Below are 20,800 nucleotides of genomic sequence, written 5' to 3'. Positions count from 1 at the left end.
TGTCTAACCCCTCTGGGTTCACAGCTGTCTTCAGTTGCAAGCAACTGGGGTACCTTCAATGCTGAAAATGTTTATTAGCTCAAACTGAAGGATTCTGGAGGTGGGGGCTACCAGGGTCAATCTTGCTGCTTTGCAATTCTCCCAGATCTAGTCTCTCTTAGTGGCTATTTCAGAAGCTTGGGTGTCCCCCATCTCTAACCTAACCCATGAGGGTGCTGATTTGTGAAGAAGCTGACTCATCCCTTCCTGCCAACTGGCCCTGGGCTTAGGCCCCACATCAGATCTTCTGCTTAGTGGGCAAGCCATAGCTCCTCAGGCTGTGTCTGGGGTTCCAGCCCAGGGCTCTTCTCAAGGTGGTATCTGACAGTGCCCCAGCACATGTCCAGCCAAAGCAGAAACTCCAGTAATGGTCTCAACACCTTCTCCCTTCCAAAAATTGAGGGTGGAAGATATTAGAGGGTCAATTAAGTTTCCTCAACCACTGAAGGGTAGGGCCCAGACAAAAAAGAAAGTGGGCCTCAATCTGAGTTTTTGAACTCCAACATCTGTACCTTTATAATGCTGTCTCTCTTGGTTCAACTACATTCTTCTGGCCTGAAGACATCTTTAGAGGGGTTTCCAGCCCCAGAAAGTGTCTAATCTGGAGACTTGGGGGGCAGAAGGTCAGTGTCCATAAAGCCTCAAGCTGTTCTTCATTGGCTAGTTACCCACTCACCCCACCTTGGTGTCCCTATAGCCGGTCCCCTAGAATGCAGTTGCATTTGCCCCCAGACTCCTTGAGGGTAGGATATGGATTGGGACACCATGTAGCCAGGATTTGGTGAATGATAGTGATGTGCTAGTCCTAGGGAAGCCCTCCTCCCCCAAATGGTTTGCTGGTAAGGGATGGAGAGTCTAGCATTTATGTACCTGGTCTGGAGTGAGGCTGGGATGGTGGGCAACAGCACCCCTGATTCCTGACCCTCCTTTCCCTCACCTTCTGTGACTTCAGGCTCCCTAAGTTTATGGCCTCTGAGAATGGCTCAACTAGGACATCAGAAGGCGGCAAGTGGAGGAGAACAGGCAAGTGGTAGGCGGAGCTGCCCACAGGAGCACAGCAGCTCTACTTCCTGTGGGTGAGGGGCCTGATGCCTGCACCTAAGGGGAGATTGCACAAACCTTTCTGCACAGGCTGCCTGCCCACCTAGCCTATGTACCTACCTGCCTCTCCCCCTGGCCACTGCCTCCCACCTGGGCTGGCATCCCTGCTAAGTCCTGCAGCCTGGACTGTGTCCTCCATCACCATGGGGCTGGAAAGGGGTTGGGCCGGAAACCAGAACCCGCCCTCACATCACTGGGCACTGCTCCTTCCTCATTTTGCTGCTGATTCTAGCCCCAAACAAAATAGACTGAGCTCTTTTACTCCCTCTGGCAGCTCATCTCTAGCTTGCGGGTGTCTTCTGAGGTGTTGCAGACAGCATCAGCCAAGTCGGGGAAGACTGGGTCAACACTGTCAGGACTGGGACAGTGTGCCTGGTTCCTGGATCTCGTGCAGCCCTGTCTGTGGGAGGAGAGAAATCTTTGTCGTGGAAGCCTGAGGATGATGCCCCAGCTTCAATTCAGAGATGCCTTTTGGGTGAGTGAAGACTGTCAGGGAGTTAAACAAGTAGAATGGGAAGATTGGCTGAAATTTCCCCAGCGTAGTTGATTGGGATGTGGTCAAGGGAAGCGAGAGATTTTCTCATAAAAATAGTGGTTGTATTTTGTATTTGTGAAGGTAACTTGGGCCACCGTCCCTTCTAAGTTGGAAGATAAAGGGGGTCCTCAGCCTGGGGTATGATTTCTTTGCAAGCTTCAAGATATCCCCTGTACCCCAGGACTGGTTTCTCCTCCAAGTGACCCTCTCCCCAAAGCAGAATTTTTTGAGAAGAGAGTCCAATATGTGGGTGGGAATTTGAGGAGGCCAAATGAAGAAAAGAAGGGAATGGGTCACAGGTTTGGGGACCAAACAAATTGGGATATTGACTTTGCTATTTAAGGGCTAGATAAGTTATTTTACTTCTCTAAGCCTCATTGTCCCTACCTACGTAGTGGAGGTTAATATTAATAAATATACCAGTCTACTGGGAGGATTAAACATGATAATCAAATGTAACAAAGTCTCTAGTACATTGCTGGCATTCAAATAGTAATTCTCTTCCCTCACCCAAACCCCCTTCCTTGCAGTCCTTAGGGACCCTTTGAAGAGGCAGGAGGGCTGGTCAATTCCTTGCTCACTTTCTTAAATTCAGTGCAGAGGTAAATCAAATCTTTTCTTCCATGAGAGAATGGCACCCGGCTGGTGGCTTGGCCCAGGCCACATAGCCTGCAAGCCGTTTGGGCCTCAAATGCCCTCTGATTTTTCTGGCTGTTTTTCAGCTTTCTCCTCTGCTCCTGGACTTCGGGCTGTCCCCAGTGCTCAAGGGGGAAAGCTGAGACCTCTGTGGTTAGAGCTGAGGAATGTGATTGTCCCAAGAGCCCCCCTTTCAGCCCCATAGAGGACTCCATGGCCCTTTGCCTCAGTCAACAGCCTCCCCTCTCTGGGTCCTTTTCTGGGACCTGTGACCAGCATGTGAGTGACCTGTTTTGTGCCTACTCTGACCACACAGTGGATAGAGGGCTGCCTGGGTAGGGCACTCTGTGCCTCTCTGGACCTCTGTTTCCCCGTCTCTACAAAGAAGGAGTGGGACCAACCCAGAGGAGTCAATGGAGACAGACCTGGCTTAGCCAATCCCACCACCAGGTTGGCAGCTGGGGATTACAAAAGGGGATGGATAGGTGGCTACAGTGAGGGAGGCAGGGAGTGGTGAGTCACCACATCATTGCTCTGACTTGGAGTATAAGGTTGGGGAAAAGGGTAAGGCCTGAAAATCCAGGTTGCTCTGTGGCCAGGATACCCTGATTGTTTTCCCTCCAGGACATCTATCCCACACCAGAGTGCCTGGGCCCACCTTCCCTAGGGCAGAGCTGGGGAAAGGAGATCTGGGCAGTAAGAGATAGTGTATGAGGAAGCAGGGTGTGGCAGTAGCAGCAGCAACAGAATCAGCAGCAAGAAAGCAGCTTCCTGAGCCATATCCTGCCACACTCTGCACTTGCCGCACCTCTGAGCCACTGTGAGCTTCATGGCCTCCAGGTGCCTCCTGTCCTCTACTGCTGGCTCCCTGGGCCTGACTTTGGGTACAGCTTCCCTGGGGAAGGCCAGATCTGAGAGAGAAGTGATTTGTGGAAGCCTGTCATACTGACTGACACTGACAAATGCCTCAAAAGTTCACTGTCATCCTCATTGTTCCCAGGGCTTTGAATTCTAGCACCACTCCCTGAACCTCAGACCATGAGGACATCTAACACTCACAGAAACATGTGTCAATTCACTCTTTTAAACAAATGAAGTAGTTTTTGTTTTCCACATTACTTGGGGGAAAATTAAGAGAGCTTAAGTAACTTGCCCAAGATCACAAAGCTTGGATTGAACCCAACAGGCTGGCTCCAGTGCCTGGGTTTTCACCCAGGGTGCTTCATTATTCTCTATCAACATGGCAGATCACTAAATTTTCGGGCCACATTGGTGAAATGGACAAAAAAATTCTGTCCTTCCTACCTCTTAGAGAAGTAGGGAGATAAGACAAGGTTTATAGAAGTATTTTGGAGTTCCATTTATACATAAATCTGTAAAACACAAAAGGCATACTGATCTAACTGCCATGGGATGTTAGGGATAGAGCACAGCCTGCCCCCTCTACTATTTTCCCCCTACCCCAGCCCAAGGCAATACCATTAAACCCTGCAGCTTGGCAGCATACTAAAAATGACTAGTCTTTAATAGTGGTAGGAAGCCCTAGAAAAATCATTTCCAACACCACAGTACTTTAATTATCTGGCAATCTCAACTTTCTAGAACACAGGTGTCACCAGCCCTGTTTCTGGCACTAGCTAATAGTAAGGAGAGAAACAAAAGTCATTTTTAAGGAGCTAAGAGCTTAAACTAAAGCCCATATACTTTACTTATACTAGATGGCCCATAGCTTTTAGGTAGGGCCTATAAACTCTGATTTTACCCATAATTTTTACAAGATCAGTCATGTGATTTTTTTTAACCGATATATGTAGCAATTAGTAGGGTTCTCCATGGAACCTGATATATATTGGTGATTGATAAATATTGGTGGACCTGAACTTTTAGAGATAGTTTCACAAATATCTGGTAGCCTGATCTCAAGAGAAGAGACAAAAAAAAAGTATGAAAAGCAAACAGAATGGCTCATAAGTGGTGGAAACATTCAGCATAGGAGTAGAAAATTTCTATCCCTCAGTGGGCCTGTATTTGTAAAGTTATCAGTGTTGTCACACAGTATTTATAGCCTTCTTTTATCTGTGGCAGAGCATTCAGATGCAGGCTGCTGTGGGAATGAGGTGAGAGTAGGGCTAGCCATGTAGGGAGGGAAGGGATAATTTGATTTATATTAAACACACACCAGGATAAAGAGCATCATGGCTTTGCACAAAGTTTGTGGCTGAGCCTCAGAGAAGGGTCTGTCAGTGAAACAAAGCTGAGGCTGAGAATACAAATGCCCAAGCTGAGAAGACCTTAGATCTCCAATAACCTGCCTCAGCACCAAGTCAGAGGGGCATAGAAGCCTAGAGAAGACAGGATGCTTCCCCTCACCTCTCCCATACACACAGCTCTCCTCTCCAGTGGCTGTGCTCCCAGCAGACAACCAAACTGCATTGCAAGAAACATCTGTCTGTATCCTCAGCACAGGGCTAACAAGTGGGGTATATACTCAGTCAATGTTTGTAGAATAAATGAATGAACAGTGAATATCTACATGGTCCCACCTGCCTTCCTGAACCTATTTTCTCCTCCATTTCACTTTAGTTATATTTACAAATATTTGTTAAGCAGGGTTCTTGACTAGGTGGTTTAAACTATACTGCTCAGCCTTACCCCTACATCCAATTAGATGAATGAGACCATCTTGCCCTCAAGGAAGTCACCATCCAGTGCTGGAAACTCAGGTTCCCTGATAACTGGGCCAGGCCTTGTGTACCAAGTGGAGCAGGGCTTCTGAGATATGTTTATACCTCCCACTGTCTCACTCTCTCCCAGACCTATATATCTAATGGTCTTTGCAAAAAACGTCACTGGATATTGTTTTAAGAGAAAAGCTCTAGTCCTGGACCAGGTTTTATTGATATCTACATCCTACCACTTTTGGGGTTATTAAAAGGAAAAATAAGGACCCGAGGAGGCTAGGCCAGGGTTACTACAGTGACCTCTCACCACCACTGTGACCCACCTTTAGGCAGAAGCCACCACGGGGGACTGAGAATAGGCCTGAAATTTTCCTTCTGCTTTGTGGTCACACCTCCCCGCTTTTAAGCGGGTGTCCAGCTTCATCTGGAAAGCTCTGTGCCAAGCGTGGAGGGTCTGAGGACCTCAAGAGACAGAGGACAGAGGAAAGTACTACTCCCTGGGTGGGGGCATGAATTACAAGGGAAGCACATGGGACTGAGGCTGGGCCCACCCCTCCCCAATGTGTCCACTCAGCTGATGTAGCTTCTTCCCCTTCCCAGTTTTGAGATTCTGAGGTTCCTCATTTAGGAGATTACAGAGAAGGACCCCATTTTTGACCTGTTCTAAAGCTGCCTGTCCATTACCTCAGGACCTGCCAATAGTGGCCCCAGGACTTCATGGAAAATCAGGAGAGGTTGATGTTCATTGGGTACCTGTTCTGTTCTGGACACTTAAAGCTATGAACATACCTTAAAAGCAAAAAATATAAGATCCTAAAAGGAAAGTGGAAAAATAGAAAAAATAAAACAGGAATAAAACAGCCTTAGTAGGTTCATCACACAGAGATAGCTGGTAATATTTTGCCGTGTTTCTCTAAGATTCTTAACATAGGTACAAGCTAATTTTCTTGCATTTTAAAATTTATTTTTAATCATAGAAAAATACACCTAACATAAAATTTACCATCTTAACCATTTTAAATGTACAGTCCAGATCCGTAATTAAAGACCTGCCCCCTCACCCTTTCAACAAATTCCATTTTGAACATATGGTTGTGGATATGGTTTCCTTGTCTTCAAAACAACATTGCTAATGACTGTATAGTTCTACAGCTTGTGGATTTGGTGGACATGCTATGATTTATTTATTCAATCCTCTATTGTTGCACATTTAGGTTATTGCCAATTATTTATTATTCTAGACAGTGATGCAATGGGTAGATCTTTGTGTATCAAAGTTTGCATTTGAGGATTACTTCCTTGGGTAGATTCCCAGAAGAGGAGATATTCCTGAGTAAGAAAGTGGGGGTTCTCTAGCATTTGGCACTAGCAGACCCTTTGGAACCCCTCATACCCCTCTGGCTGGATAGGAGCTGGAGGACCAAGCTGAGAGGGGCTCTGCTGAGAACGAAAGTCTACTCAGACACTGCACGAGGACTTGCAGTAGGGCAGGCCCTATGGCCTTGAAGGCTGAGGAGGCCAGTGGCTGAGGAGCAGGTCCTCCCGGAGCAATAGGGACTTAGAGGCGAGAGAGGGAGGCCTGGCTGTTCCACCTTTCCAACTGCCTTGTCAGTGTCTCCCTGGTCATGGCTGTTAGAAAGAAAGAGGACAGAAGTTCTCTCTGTACTACTTAGGAGAGTTCTTCAAGACATGGTGTTTTGTCTAAAAAGCACAGAGCCAAACTGTGTGTGTGTCTGGTATTCAACCTGCTGTGAAAACTGGGGGAAATAAGCATTTATATTAGCTTAGGCTTGTTTTAACAACGAGAATCTCTGGAATGACGCACAGAGAACTAATTAAAGTGATGACCTTTTGGGGAAGTGAAAGAAAAGAAATTGGTGGGGAACAGGGTTGGTGGCAGTGAGTGCTTTCACTTTTTTATACTGTTTAATTTTTAGACTATGTAAATGTATTACTTAGTTAAAATTTTAAATTGAAATAAAAATGAAAAGGGAGACATTTATTTCAAGTTCCATGAATATATTTTTATCCAAGTCCCAGCTACTTAAATCAACCCAGAGGAGTAATAACAGTGCCTGTTTGCTGAGTACCTAATAAAAGCCAGGTACTGTGGCAGTCACTCCACATGTATCCAAACCCACCCTGCACCGAAGGGTTGTCAATGCCCTTCCATCTCCTACACAGAGCCATGGGCAGGTCAAAGGCTATTCTATGATCACATGTCTAGGGCAAAGCAAGGGCTCTCATGAAGGTCTGTCAGATGCCATCATGCTCTGCAACTGAATTCAAGGCAATTGGCTAGTTTGTTCTTGGTTCAATTATAACTCCTGTAGGATAAAAGGATGGCATTGGTTTCTATGGTCTTGGAAGCAGGGTGATTTTTTTTTTCATTTCTCCTCTAATTTAATGCAAGTGATCACAGATAACATATGTCATTAAAGGAAAAATATCTGAAAACAAAACTAAGAAAGTCCTGTTTGCAAGGCCGAGATGCTAATTTTAGGCAAAAATTGTGGTTCAATAGCATTCTTCTTTCACATACTCTGTGCACACTTTGTAGTATATGAACCCCTCCCCACCCCTCATCCTCCTCCCATCCCCCCACCCCCCGCCAGAGGACCTGAGAACTTGGCTTATCTGTTCTCATTCCACAGGACGTGGCCAACTGTCTGATGGTAATAGTAGATTGCAGAGGTGTGTGGTTGTGCTTGCTCCGCTTTTGCAATGCCTGCAGACAGTCACCTGTAGGATTTACTGGCTGTAGTGTCCTGGGTCAAGATTGTAGCCCATACCTTTGATTTTATCTTTGGTGGAAAACAAGATCTGCTTCTCTATGACCCTCTTTGCACTGTAATTTCCAGAAACCTGGGGGCTTTTTCTTGCTGCTCCTAATACCTATCCACAACTGAGGTAGCCCCTGAAAAGGAAAGGAAGGGCCTTGCTTGGGCTTTCAAAGAGTGGGTGAGGATTTGGGAAATGGCAGGAGAACAAGTGACACTCCAGGTGGAAGGATGACATGGGCAAAGGTGTGGAGGGGGAGTGGGCACAGTGGGTTTGGGAGACAGCTTTCTGGCCTAGAGGATCGTTCAGAGTAGGAAGGGAAGATCCCAGCTGGATTGTGAAAAGTCCTGACAAGACTTAGATGGTGACAGAGATACTGTTTTCTGCCTTTTTGCAACCTCTCCTGTGGTGGATGTTTCCTCTCGTGCAAAGGGGGCTGAAGGCTACAAGTTGTGGGCAGGATACCCTCCCTCCTCACCCAGAGCCTAATTAACACTATGAACTGCACAATGAAAGGAACTTGGTGTGGAAGCTAAAACCGCTTTTGGCTTCCAGCAAGAGACAGTGGTGCCCTGTGCCTTGTGGGCTGCTCACACCAGGGCTCCCCACTGTGATAGCTCCAGAAGGTCCTTTCCTTACAGGCTCAGTAATTCCCCTTCTTGAGGCTCAGAAGGGAACAAGCTTCTTTGAAGCCTCACCTGGCCCTCACCCTCACTTGCTGGGGGCCTTGGAGAATCATTTCCCCTGTCTGAACTTCAGTTTCCATATCTGTAGGATGTCAGAGTGATGTTCACCTAAGAAGATGGGGAGGCTCAGGGCAGTGCTAAAGGGACTACCTTCTGCTGCCCTTCATAGAACAGGTCCCAAGGGACCCAGACTTATAATTGGATATGCACTATAGCAGGGGTCCTCAAACTATGGCCCGCGGGCCACATGCGGCCCGCCGAAAACATTTATCCGGCCCGCCGGTGTTTTTGCCACCACTGTGTGCATAGGAATTTGTTCATAGTTTTTTTTTTAAAACTATAGTCCGGCCCTCCAACGGTCTGAGGGACAGTGAACTGGCCCCCTGTTTAAAAAGTTTGAGGACCCCTGCACTATAGGGTGAGCCTCATATGTGGATTCTCCTATTCTCAGAATTCCTTTCCAACTCTGTTCACCATTGCATATTAAATTTCACCATTAGAGACCCTCCCCATGGCTTCAAGTGACAAGATGCATTTAATTCCAACAATAGCCCTGTGAGTTTGGTATTATTTCTATTTTACAGAGAGAAAACCAAGGGGATGTGTGCCTGGGGATGCCACCCAGATGGATTTTGGGGCTAATGGGCCAGGCCTGGCTGCTATCTTCTCAGGCCTGGATCAGAGAGCCCTTTGGGGTTAGTGGGAGAGTGTTGTGATTTGCTGAGACTTAGAACCCTGAGCAATTGATGACCATACAGGCAGATGAGTGACAGCCACTTCTGCTGATGTTGACAGGCCACCTACTATTGGGTAACAGGAAGTGCTAGCTGGAGCTCAAGTAGCAGTCAGGGTGGGGATGGAGTGGCCAGTTGATACTCAGGGCTTCCTAGCTATGGAAATGAAAAAACAGAAGCTGAGCCATACAGGAGATGAAAAGAGGAAGTGATGAACTGAGGCAGGAGAGTGCTTCAAGGAACAACAAAGAGGCCTGTGTGACTGGGGTAGAGAGATGAGGTGAAGAGTAATTGGAGATCAGGTCAGAAATGTAACAGGGAGCCAGATCTTGTAGGACTGTAGTTCTTAAAAAATCCCAATGTCCAGGCCACACTCCAAGCCAATTACCTCTGAATTTGGAGATGGGGACTGAGTATCAATATTTTTCAAAGTTCTCCAGTGTTTCCAAAGTGAGACAGAGTTGAGAATCATTGGTGTAGATAACAGTGGTGATGCTGGATGCACTGCCATTGTTAAGGAACAGACATCTGGCTTTTACCATTTACATGACTCCATTTTACTCCCTTGTGAATGAGTAGAGGGTAGAGGTTAGTTTTGTTTTTTTAACCTTATAATCTTATACAATTACTTTTTTATTTTAGTAAACTAGAGGCCCAGTGCACAACATTCACGCACTGGAGGTGGGGGTCCTCAGCCTGGTCTGCACCCTCTCACAATCCGGGATCCCTCTGACAATCCGGAACTGCTGGCTCCTAACTACTCACCTGCCTGCCTGCCTGATCATCCCTAACCACTCTGCTTGTCTGCCTGATTGCCCCTAACCACTCATCTGCCTGACTAATCACCCCTAACCATTCGGCTGCCTTCCTGATCACCCCTAACCACTCTGCCTGCCTGTCTGATCACCCCAACCACCTCTGCCTCCTGCCTGATAGCCCCTAACCACCTCTGCCTGCCTGCCTGATGCCCCTAACAACTCTGCCTGCCTGATGCTCCTAACTGCTCGCCTGCCTGTCTGATCTCCCCTAACTGCTCACCTGCCTGCTGCTTGATTGCCCCTAACCATCTTTGCCTCCATCCCTGCTGCTGCAGCTTCATCTGGAAGGACATCTGGAATGATGTCCAGAAGGTCATTTGGCTATCCAGTCTAATTAGCATATTATGCTTTTATTATTATAGATATACATAACATAAAATTTACCATTTTAACCATTGTAAGTGTGCAATTCAGTAGCATAAAGTACATTCACAATGTTATACAAGCATCACCACTATCTATTTCTGGACCATTTCATCATCCCAAAAAGAAACTCTGTACCCATCTATACATAAAAAAGGCTAATAAGCCAAGTGTCCCTGTGGGAGCTCGACCGAGAGACCAGGGGTTTGATCGCTCTCTATGACATGCGCTGACCACCAGGTGGTGGCACAGGATGAAGGGAGGCCCCGGCCAGCAGCTGATAATGGAGGAGGCTTATTTAAAAGAACAAAGCTTTTAAGCCAGACAGACTTTGGTCTAAAGTCTGGCACACCCATAAAATTGCTGTTTGGTCCTGGAAAAATTATAAAACTTCTCTCATCCTCAGTGTCCTCAAACAATAGCACCCTTCAGTCACTCTTACCGAGATAAGAGACACCAGATGCACACAGTAGGTCCTCTTTTGGTGCTTGTGTTGCCCACCCCAACCTCATCTAGGTATGTGGGATTCCTGGGAGGCCCTGAAAGTTCACAGAGTCTCACAGGGTCTCCAGAAGGTTGCAAGGTACTGTCAGACACAGGCCTGCAGGCTTCCCAGCATGTTGGGACCAAGCGAGGACCCAAGGCAAGGGGACCCAGATGTGTTAGGGAACTAGCCAGCTGGGCTGCTCAGTTACTCTGGTGAGGAGCCCTGGGAGGCCCTGCAAGGCCATCTGTCAGACTGGGGGAAGGGAAGGGGGTCAATGGAAATACATTTCTAATCTCAAGCTCCTGTCAGCCCAGCTAAAACCAGAATAGCTCATCTAACCACATCACATTTGGTTCTTAAAAAATAAATGTCTGTCTATGCCTTCTCAATTCTCTCCCTGTGACACCTATCCTGAACTATCTTAGAAAAGCTGCAAATCATCTCACAATTATCTGTTTATTCATGGTTCCTTCCAATCCTTGGGTCAGAACACATCTAGACCGAAAACACCTAGTACAAGGACAGGTCTTCTCTGTGGAACCTCCAACTGCTCACAGACCACTAGTGAAGAGGTGCTTGTCACCTATTGAGGCAGCTTGCTCTGTATTCCATAACTGGGGTCACTTAAGCTCTTGGAAAAGCCTTCCTTGTATTGAACTGAGTTGGCCTCCCTGTCTATCCCCCTGAGTCTTGCCTAGGGCTCTAAGGACATCATCCACAGATCTCTCCCTAGAAAAGCTCTAACACATGCTGAGCAGTGGGGAAGAGAGATCTAATAATGGCTTTGGAAAGTAGAAGAAAGGAAAATTGTTTCCTGCTTTCACCCTACCATTCTTGTACAAAACCTTTCTAATGTCTGACATGCTCTTGAATTTATAAGCTCTTCGTTTTTTAAAAAATTTTTTTTAAAAGAACACAACCTCTGTTTCTAATGGCCCCACAAAGATCTACAGGTGACATTATTCCTCAAGGATTCCTCAAGGGCCTTGGCTTGGGATCCTCTCCTCATCCAACCCTCCTCCTGGGATACTCTGGGTAAGGAACCAGCTTGCCTACTCTACTGAAGTCTTAGGTCATCCATCCATCCATCCATCCATCCATCCATCCAGGGCAGTGTTTGGTCCTTCGGCTTCCTCAGTTTGCTGAAAAAAAAACAGTGAAGGCGAGACCCACTGTGGGGTAATAGGCGAGGGGCAGGGGAAAGAGCCTGGTCGCTATTCATTGACTTGCTCTCTCAGAGCCTCAGTTTCCATATTTCTGTAACTATTATAAGAAGTAGAGGGAATGAGTCTGTCTGGTTTATTTAAAGGTGCTGGGTAATAAGCCTTTGAATCTGCAAGCAAATGGTCTGGTTTCCTCCATGGGGCACCTCAGAAGCCATCAGTCATGAAGCCACATTGTCTCAAGAGTCTCCCTGAGGCATGTGTTAGAGATTTTCTAGTTCTTTTCAGATATAACTTACTCCAGTTCAACAAACTAAGATCAGAATTTCACTCTCATTCAGTTTAAAGCTTCCCAGGCTTCATCTGTGTGTTTGAAGCCTATGATGGGAAAAGAGAATAGGGTCCATTTCTTCACTTGCTATGTTCTACACATACCCACTTGCTGGAATACTTGCTGCATGCTGGAGGCTAATTCCAGCACCCACTTCCAGCTGCTCCTGACATCTCCATGAACAGGATTCTAAAAGGGTGAAAGAGTTGTTTTCCTGGTGCTGTTGTAACTGGTGAAAGTGTAGTAGGTGGTAGGTGTCCACAGATCAGCTCTTCCTCTTCTGGATACCTTAGTAGGTTCTTTGCCAACCCGCCCCCCTGGAGTAGTACCCTCGGCAGTATCTGCCCGTTTTCTGCTGCTGTCTGCCTTAGACCCCTCATAATCATATCCAACAGTTCACTCCACACAGTTTCTTTTGGTGCCTCCTCTTTCCCTGCCAGGCAGTTCTCAAGGGTAGAGTTACAGGATGCTCTTCTGAGTTACCTTCTGTGGCCCCCACTTAGTTCCAAAGTAAAATATCAGTGCCAATCCCTGGACAGGCCAGCCACCCAGCCTCACTCTTCCCTCAGCCTCCAGGCAGCTCCAGCCCATCTCCTGACTTCAGATTTCTCTAAGTAAGACACTGCCACTGGTTGCCATGGCTTCCAAAAGCCAGCATACACATATGAAACTCCCTACTAGAAGGTCAATTGAAGGTCACTTCTTCCCCTTATAGCCATTTCATAGTCAGAAAGGCCCAGAGAGGGCAAGGGACTTTACCAACGCTACCTATCTTAGTCCTGGCAGATGGGAACCAAATTTCAGGCTTCTCCCTCCAAGGTTAGAGGTTTAGCTGTTCTCTGATGTACTTTATGTTCTGAAATTCCATGTAAAGGAGCACTTGAAAAAGAGTATGCAGCCTTTTAAATGGATCCTCTGGTAGGGGAGAGTGTGTGGGCTGTGGTGGGTAGATGGTGCTGGCCACACTGGGGGAAGGCTCTGTCTGGTGGGGGTGGTGCAACAGGCAGAGATGGGGCAGGGCATGGGGACCTACCATTTGCAGAACAGTCACTGAGCTTGGGGCTTTGAAGAGAGGTAAAGGAATGGGAGGTTAAGAGCCAAGATCTTGGTCTGGGTGAGCTGGGTTCAAATCTCAGCTGTGCCCTGCAGGTTAGGTAACCTCTCTGGGTTTCCTAGTCCTCAGCTATTACATGGGGGTAATCATCTTAGCCCAGTATCTGCCTCAGAGAAAGTTCTGATCACTATTCTCACCTGATTTCATTGGCTTCTCAGATTAACCCTAGGTGGTAGGAATTATTAGGACCATTTTTCCAGGATTGGGGGTCGGAGTAGAGAGTAGAAGTTGAGAACAACCAGGGTCACCAGATGGGATGTGAATCCATATCTAGTCTGCTGAACTCTGTCCAGTCTGTCAGAAAAAGCCTGGGCACCCTCCCTGACTTGGAAGCCAGTCTGTCCTGATGGGTTTGTGCTCTAGAGGGGTGACTGTCAGGGTCAGGAGACAGATTGGCCTCTGACACCACTTCCTCAATGAGGAAACTAGATTCCAAGAAGGGAAGTAACTTCCTCAGAGCCCGGGTCTCTGGAGCTACCAAGAGTGATATGGGCAGGAAAAGAAGGAAGTGATGGGGGGTACAGAAAATGTTTCTCTACCCAATAGGAGCATGGCAGGGTCATGGCCACCTCACAGGCCTAGACAATGGTTCACACCCAGATCCACCTAGAGTGGGAAGCAGGTGGGCTGTCCCTGAGCAGAACAGGATAATACTTAGGCCTTCCCTACACTGTCTTAAGGCTAAGGCAGGAATATGCTTCCCCCTACCCAGAGCTTTCCTGAGTACCTCCTCCGGAAGCCTCAAGAGATAGCCTGCAGCCCTGATCTGGTCCCTCCATGGGGAATGTGAGGCCCAGAGTGGCCACCCACAGAGCATAGATGGCAGTCCTGTATTCACATCTGGCTTGAGCAAGCCTCTCAAAGGAGGTAACTGCATCTGTTGGCCACCTGGCATCCTATCTCAAGGTGGGTTACCCTAGATGCCACATTATGGGGCTTATGGCTACTTGCTGGTTGTCAGTGGTTTGTCTGCAGAGCCAGCACAGCCCTTCTCCAAGACAGCATTCCTCAACTGAATAACCTGAAGTACAGCTTTGATTTGAAGAGGAATTTGAATGATCATTTTCAAAAATAATTTTAAATCAGTTTTTCTGATGTTTCAAATTTTTAAAAAACAGTTCATGGGATTGAATGACTGGTGTAGACATGCGGCTTTGGGAATAGGCCAACCTAAGTTCGTATCCCAGATTCTGACCTTTATCAGGTGAGTGACCTTGGGTAGTCACCTCCCCTCTTTGGGCCTCCTCGTCACCATCCTTACCTCCTTGGGTGTGTGTTTTCAATTAGATAATGGCTGTGATGTTTTTGGTAAAGTGTGTGGCAGGTGGACTCCACAAATAGAAATTTCACAAAGGGCAAAGCCATGGGCAGGTTTCAGGTGACAGAGGCAGTGGGTGGAAAGAAAGAAGTGAGAGACCTTCCTTCTGGTTGCATTGGCATTCTGTAAATGTCAGCCTGAGCCCATAAGTGAGGAGGACCAGTAAGGAGCTCTTGATATTTAGAGGGTGAAGTTGGTAGGGTACAGGAAGAGAAAGTCAGGGTGGACTATGGATGGAGTGATCTGGTGCTGGGTCTTGCACTGTGGACCTGGAGAACCAACTGATTAACTGATTAACTGATTGAATGATTGGTACATTTGTTTCCTCAACAGCATACTTCCCAGCTCTGAACAATGAATCAGAACTCACCCCCTTGAGGAGGTAGCTGAGGGTGCAGTCTCAGGGAGGCTGCAGCTCCTGGGGAGTCAGGCACTTTCTTATAATAGGCTAGTCATTTGTGATGGTAGTATCACCTGCTAGTACCACCTGCTAGTGCCTCTGGCTCCGAGCAGACGATGAGCAAGATTCTTGAGCTTGTGGCACTTTGGGGACATGAGCTCCTGGGGACTTGGCCTGCAAGGCCCCTCACTGCCTTCTGCTTCCTCCAGAACAGCCAATGTAGGTTTGGTTTTGCTTCTCTTTCTACTCTGAGAATAAGGACAGGGATTCCTATGGAGAGTCAAGTTGAGCATGGACTGGCAAGAAAGAGGAGAGTGTCTTATTGCAGGGCTAGAATCCTGTCAGAGTTCACTGTTCAACTCCTTGCCATCACTCCCAGACACATCGTGGAGTAATAATAGGTCCCTTGTCCTACTTCTGTCTGTGTGATCTCAGGTAGGCCCTTCACTTCTTTGGACCTCAGTTTCCCCAAGGATTGGGGAGAGGGCACTGGACAAGATGCCTCCCTTATGGTGATCTGTGGAGTTCAGACCTGAATGCTGATGTCCAGCTTAGAGTGACCTCCTCATGGGGAGAGGGCAGGAGGCCTCCAGATTAATTTTCCTTCTGCCCTGTAGGTCCAGAGGGAGGGAAGAGACTGAGACTGAGGGGCAAGAAGCCATAGTCTCCTTGCTAGTTAGTGGGCAAATTGCTGTCCATGAAAGCCACAGAAATGGAAGTCTGGCCCAGCTTAGCCCAGAAACATCAGCCTGGACACTGAAGCTGTCCCAGGCCCCAGATTAGGACTGCAGAGGGTTTGGGGTACAACTTCTTTCTTCTGGTGCCCTGAGTGGCCAATTAAGGTCCAGACACCCTGCTTGTCACCCTGTGGGCAGTGGAGCCTAGGCCTAAGGAATTTCTAGGAATGCGGAAGAAAGAATAAGCTTGGGGTCCTAATTACTACAGGCCTAAAGATACCACTATTCTGAGTTTGTTGAGTGTGGACTGGGTTTGACACAGGGCCAGTTAGTATAACTAGGGCTACCTCTACCCTTTCCTACTACATCTGACCTTCCTCAGGAGTACCACCAGCTTTGACTTTAAGACAGTAGACTTCCACCTCCAAGAGTGTGTGGAAGCTTCCTTGATTCTCTGAGCTCTGAGAGATGGGGATATGGTGTGTGAGATCAGAGAAATGGAGCTCTTTTTCCCAGTTTCTGAGGCTATCTTGGGGTCTTTGAAGAAAGAAAAGAAGACACTAGGTGCTGAATCTTGACCTGATTTCCAATTACCTGGCTGAGTGCCCTCAAGGGTTTTGGACCCTTCCTCAAGAATGGATGTATGGACAAGAAACCAAGGTAAATGCTGGTACTCACTGCCTCCCCAAACCACATCAAAATTATAAATAAATACAGAACAACTTTCATTCATAACCACCTCAAATATGGCTGAATAGAAGCACTACAGCTATAGAATTAAAGAAGGAACCACACCGAGTCTGGCAGGAGGGGTGGAGGCATGGAACAGGCTGGTCCGACACCCACACGTGGTGTGTTTTTAATTGGGAGGGATATCTTAGCCACAGAGGCCCCCCATAAGGAGCAAGGGGTCCCAGCCCCACACCAGATCCCCAGCCCAGGGGTCCATTGTTGGGAAGAGAAGTCCCCATAATCTCAGGCTGTAAAAACCAGCAGGGATTGTGGCTGAGTGACACAGAGGCTGCTGGACTCTCAGGCAATTCCTCTTAAAGGGCTAGTGCACAGACTTACTCAAACTCTAAGCGCCAGCACTAGGGTAGCAGTTTGAAAGGATCCAGGGTCATACAAGGAGAAACAAACTTGTGTGGCATGAGGGCAAGAACTCGGGGGGCAGCTTTCTCCCAGACAAAAGGGTTGGCACCTCCCCCCAACAGAGCTGACTGGCAGGCACCATATCTGAGTCTCCATCAATCTGGTCCACACTGTTCAACCCACCTTGATGATTCCCTGAGATCCCACCCCATCCAATTTTCAGCCCCATCCAAGCTGTTTATAGTGGCTTTTCCATACAAATGGCCTATTCTGGCTCAGGCTTCAGACTTTTCTAAAATCTCTCAAACAAGCATCAGCTGGACTCAGTGTGCCTCAGACCTCTCAATAAGTGGCCCCAGGCCCAGCACTAGCAACAGCTTGCTAAGGTGCACAGCTTGGCCTCTCTGGGATCCTCCAAGTCCAACACAAGTAGCAGCCATCTGCAGGTTGGCTCCAGGCATGGCACAGGCAGTGGCTGACTTTGCACTTCCTGGAAGGCCCCAGAGCCAGGGCACCCAGTGGACAGCTTCAGACCACATCAGATTACAACTCTACCACATCTACGAGTGACACACTCAAAGGATGGACTTGGTAAGCGCCAACACCCCACTGAAGCCAGTCCTGCTCCATAGGGATATCTCTTGCACTGTAGCTCTCCCACTGTATACATGCTGGTCCTCACAGCCAGTTGGCCTGGGGGGTCAATTCCTCCCCATGATGCCAAGAGCAATCAAGGCTCAACTACAACAGGACAATGCACACAGCCTACAAAGGGCACACCTAGAGTGCCCAGCTCAGGTGGGACTGGGAAGGCTGAGCCACTGGGCCCTATAGGACACCTACTACACAAGCTCATAGTACCAATTCCAGGAGACATGGCAGCTCTACCTAATACATAGAAACAAACACAGGGAAGCAGCCAAAATGCAGAGACAAAGAAACATGTCACAAATGAAAGAACAAAAGAAATCTCCAAAAAGACCTAAATGAAATGGAGGCAAGCAAATTACTAGATACAGAGCTCAAACCAATGATTATAAGGTTGCTCAAGGAAATTAATGAGAGCATCAAGGGACTAAGTGAGAATGTCAAGGAACTTAGTGGGAATTTCAAGGAAATAGTGAGAACATCAAATACATGAAAAAGGACCAGTCAGCAATGAAGGCTACACTAACTGAAATGAAGAATAATTCACAGGATATCAAAAGTAGAGTAGAGGATGCCCAGAATCAAATCAGTGACTTGAAATATGAGGAAGCAAAAAACGCCCAATCAGAAGAGCAAAAAGAAAAAGAATCCAAGAACATAAAAATAGTGTAAGGAGCCTCTGGGACAACTTCAAGCATACCAACATTTGCATCATGGGGGTGCCAGAAGGAGAAGTGAGGGAGGAAGAAATTGAAAACCTACTTGAAGAAATAATGATAAAAAACTTCTCCTATATAGTGAAAGAAAGACATACAGGTCCAGGAAGCACAGAGAGTCCCAAAGAAGATGAACCCAAAGAAGCTCACATTAAGACACATCATAATTAAAATGCCAAAGACAAAGAGAGAATCTTAAAAGCAGCAAGAGAAAAGCAGTTACCTACAAGGGAGCGCCCATACAACAGTCAGCTGATTTCTCAACAGAAACTGCAGGCCAGAAGGGATTGACAAGAAATATTTAAAGTGATAAAAGTAAGGACCTACAACCAAGATTACTCTACCCAGCAAACCTATCATTTAGAATTGAAAGTCAAATAAAGAACTTCACAGACAACAGAAAACTAAATGAGTTCATCACCACTAAACCAGTATTACATGAAATGTTGAAGGGTCTTCAAGAAGAAGGAGGAGCCCTGACTGGTTTGGCTCAGTGGATAGAGCCTTGGCTGATGGACTCAAGGGTCCTGAGTTCGATTCTGGTCAAGGGCATGTACCTTGGTTGCAGGCACATACCCAGTGGGGAGTGTGCAGGAGGCAGCTGATCAATGTTTCTCTCTCATTGATGCTTCTAACTTTCTATCCCTCTACCTTCCTCTCTGTAAAAAATCAATTAAAAATATATTTTAAAAAAAAGAAGGAGGAGGAGAAAGAGAAGGAGGAGGAGAAAGATAAAAATATGAATAATAAAATGGCAATAAATACATATCTATCAACACTTAACTAAGGAAGTAACAGACCTATACGCGGAAAACTACAGGACATTGAAAAAAAAGATATAGATGGAAGAACATACCGTGTTCGTGGATTGGTAGAATCAACATCATCAAAATGTCCATACTACCCAAAGCAATCTATAGATTCAATGCACTTCCCATTAAAATACCAATGGCATATTTCACAGACCTAGAATGAACTCTCCAAAAATTCATCTGGAATTAAAAAAAAGACCCCGAATAGCTGCAGCAATCCTGAGAAAGAAGAACAAAGTAGGTGGGATCTCAATACCAGATGTCAAGCTGTATTACAAAGCCACTGTTCTCAAAACCGCCTGGTACTGACACAGGAACAGACATATAGATCAATGGAATAGAATAGAGAACCCAGAAATCGACCCAGGCCACTATGCTTAATTAATATTTGACAAAGGAGGCATGAACATACAATGGAGTCAAGACAGTCTCTTCAATAAATGGTGTTGGGAAAATTGGACAGATACATGCAAAAAGATGAAACTAGACCACCAACTCACACCATACACAAAAATAAACTCAAAATGGATAAAGGACTTAAACATAAGACGGGAAACCACAAACAGAGGAATCCACAGGCAGCAAAATCTCATAAATATGCTGAAGCAATTTCTTCACTGATACTGTTCCTAGGGCAATGGAAACTAAAGAGAAAATAAACAAATGAGACTACATCAAAATAAAAAGCTTTTGCACAGCAAAAGAAACCATCAACAAAACAACAAGAAAGCCCACTGCATGGGAGAACATATTTGCCAATGTTATCACCGATAAGGGTTTAATCTCCAACATTTACAGGGATCTCATGAAACTTAACAAAAGGAAGATAAACAATGCAATCAAAAAATGGGCAACATACCTAAATAGATACTTTTTGAAAGAAGACAGAAGGAAGGCCAAGAGACATATGAAAACATGCTCAAAGTCACTAATCATCCAATAGATGCAAATCAAAATGACAATGAGGTACCATCTCACACCTGTCAGAATGGCTATCATCAACAAATCAACAAATGACAAGGAGGAGGAGAAAAAGGAACCCTTGTGCACTGCTGGTGGGAATGCAGACTGGTGCAGCCACTGTGGAGAACAGTATGGAGTTTCCTTAAAAAACTAAAAATGGAACTTCCATTTGACCCAGTGATCCCACTTCTAGGAATATATCCCAAGAAGCCAGAAACACCAATCAGAAAGGATATATGCACCCCTATGTTCATTGCGACACAATTCACCATAACTAAGATTTGGAAACAGCCTAAGTGCCCATCAGCAGATGAGTGGATTAGAAAACTGTGGTACATCTACACAATGGAATACTACGCTGCGGTTAAAAAGAAGGAGTTCTTACCATTTGCAGCAGCATGGATGGAACTGGAGAGCATTATGCTGAGAGTGAAATAAGCCAGTGAGAGGAAGATAAATATCACACGATCTCACTCATTTGTGGAATATAATGAACAACATAAATTGATAAACAAAAACAGATTCAGAGACAGAGAAACATCGATCAGACCATCAAACCTTAGAGGGGAGGTAGGGGAGGGTGGGGGTAAGGGGGAGAGATCAACCAAAGGATGTGTATGCATGCATAGAAGCCTAACCAAGGGACACAGACAACAGAGTGGTGAGGGCATGGGGGAGTATGGGGGGGGGGGAAATGGGGGGATA

General features: G+C 46.5%; 1 protein-coding gene across 5 annotated transcripts in view; it reads left to right on the top strand.

Annotated features, from left to right (window-relative positions):
• The first annotated feature begins 1,349 nt into the window (after positions 1–1,349).
• Positions 1,350–20,800, top strand: part of PSTPIP1 (proline-serine-threonine phosphatase interacting protein 1) — a 44,619-nt gene continuing 25,168 nt past the window's right edge. For 2 of the 5 annotated variants that reach the window (XM_023753162.1, XM_023753161.1), the window contains exon 1: positions 1,353–1,615. In XM_023753162.1, the coding sequence (XP_023608930.1) occupies positions 1,580–1,615 (36 nt within the window). In that variant the 5' untranslated portion in view covers positions 1,353–1,579. Of the gene's footprint in view, positions 1,616–20,800 lie in introns of all 5 variants that reach the window. The other 3 variants (XR_002829024.1, XM_023753163.1, XM_006087924.3) reach the window with 3 other exon arrangements.

This window comes from Myotis lucifugus, unplaced genomic scaffold (assembly GCF_000147115.1).
Source record: "Myotis lucifugus unplaced genomic scaffold, Myoluc2.0 scaffold_41, whole genome shotgun sequence".
Lineage (NCBI taxonomy): Eukaryota > Metazoa > Chordata > Mammalia > Chiroptera > Vespertilionidae > Myotis > Myotis lucifugus.
This window is presented reverse-complemented; position numbering and strand designations above follow the sequence as displayed.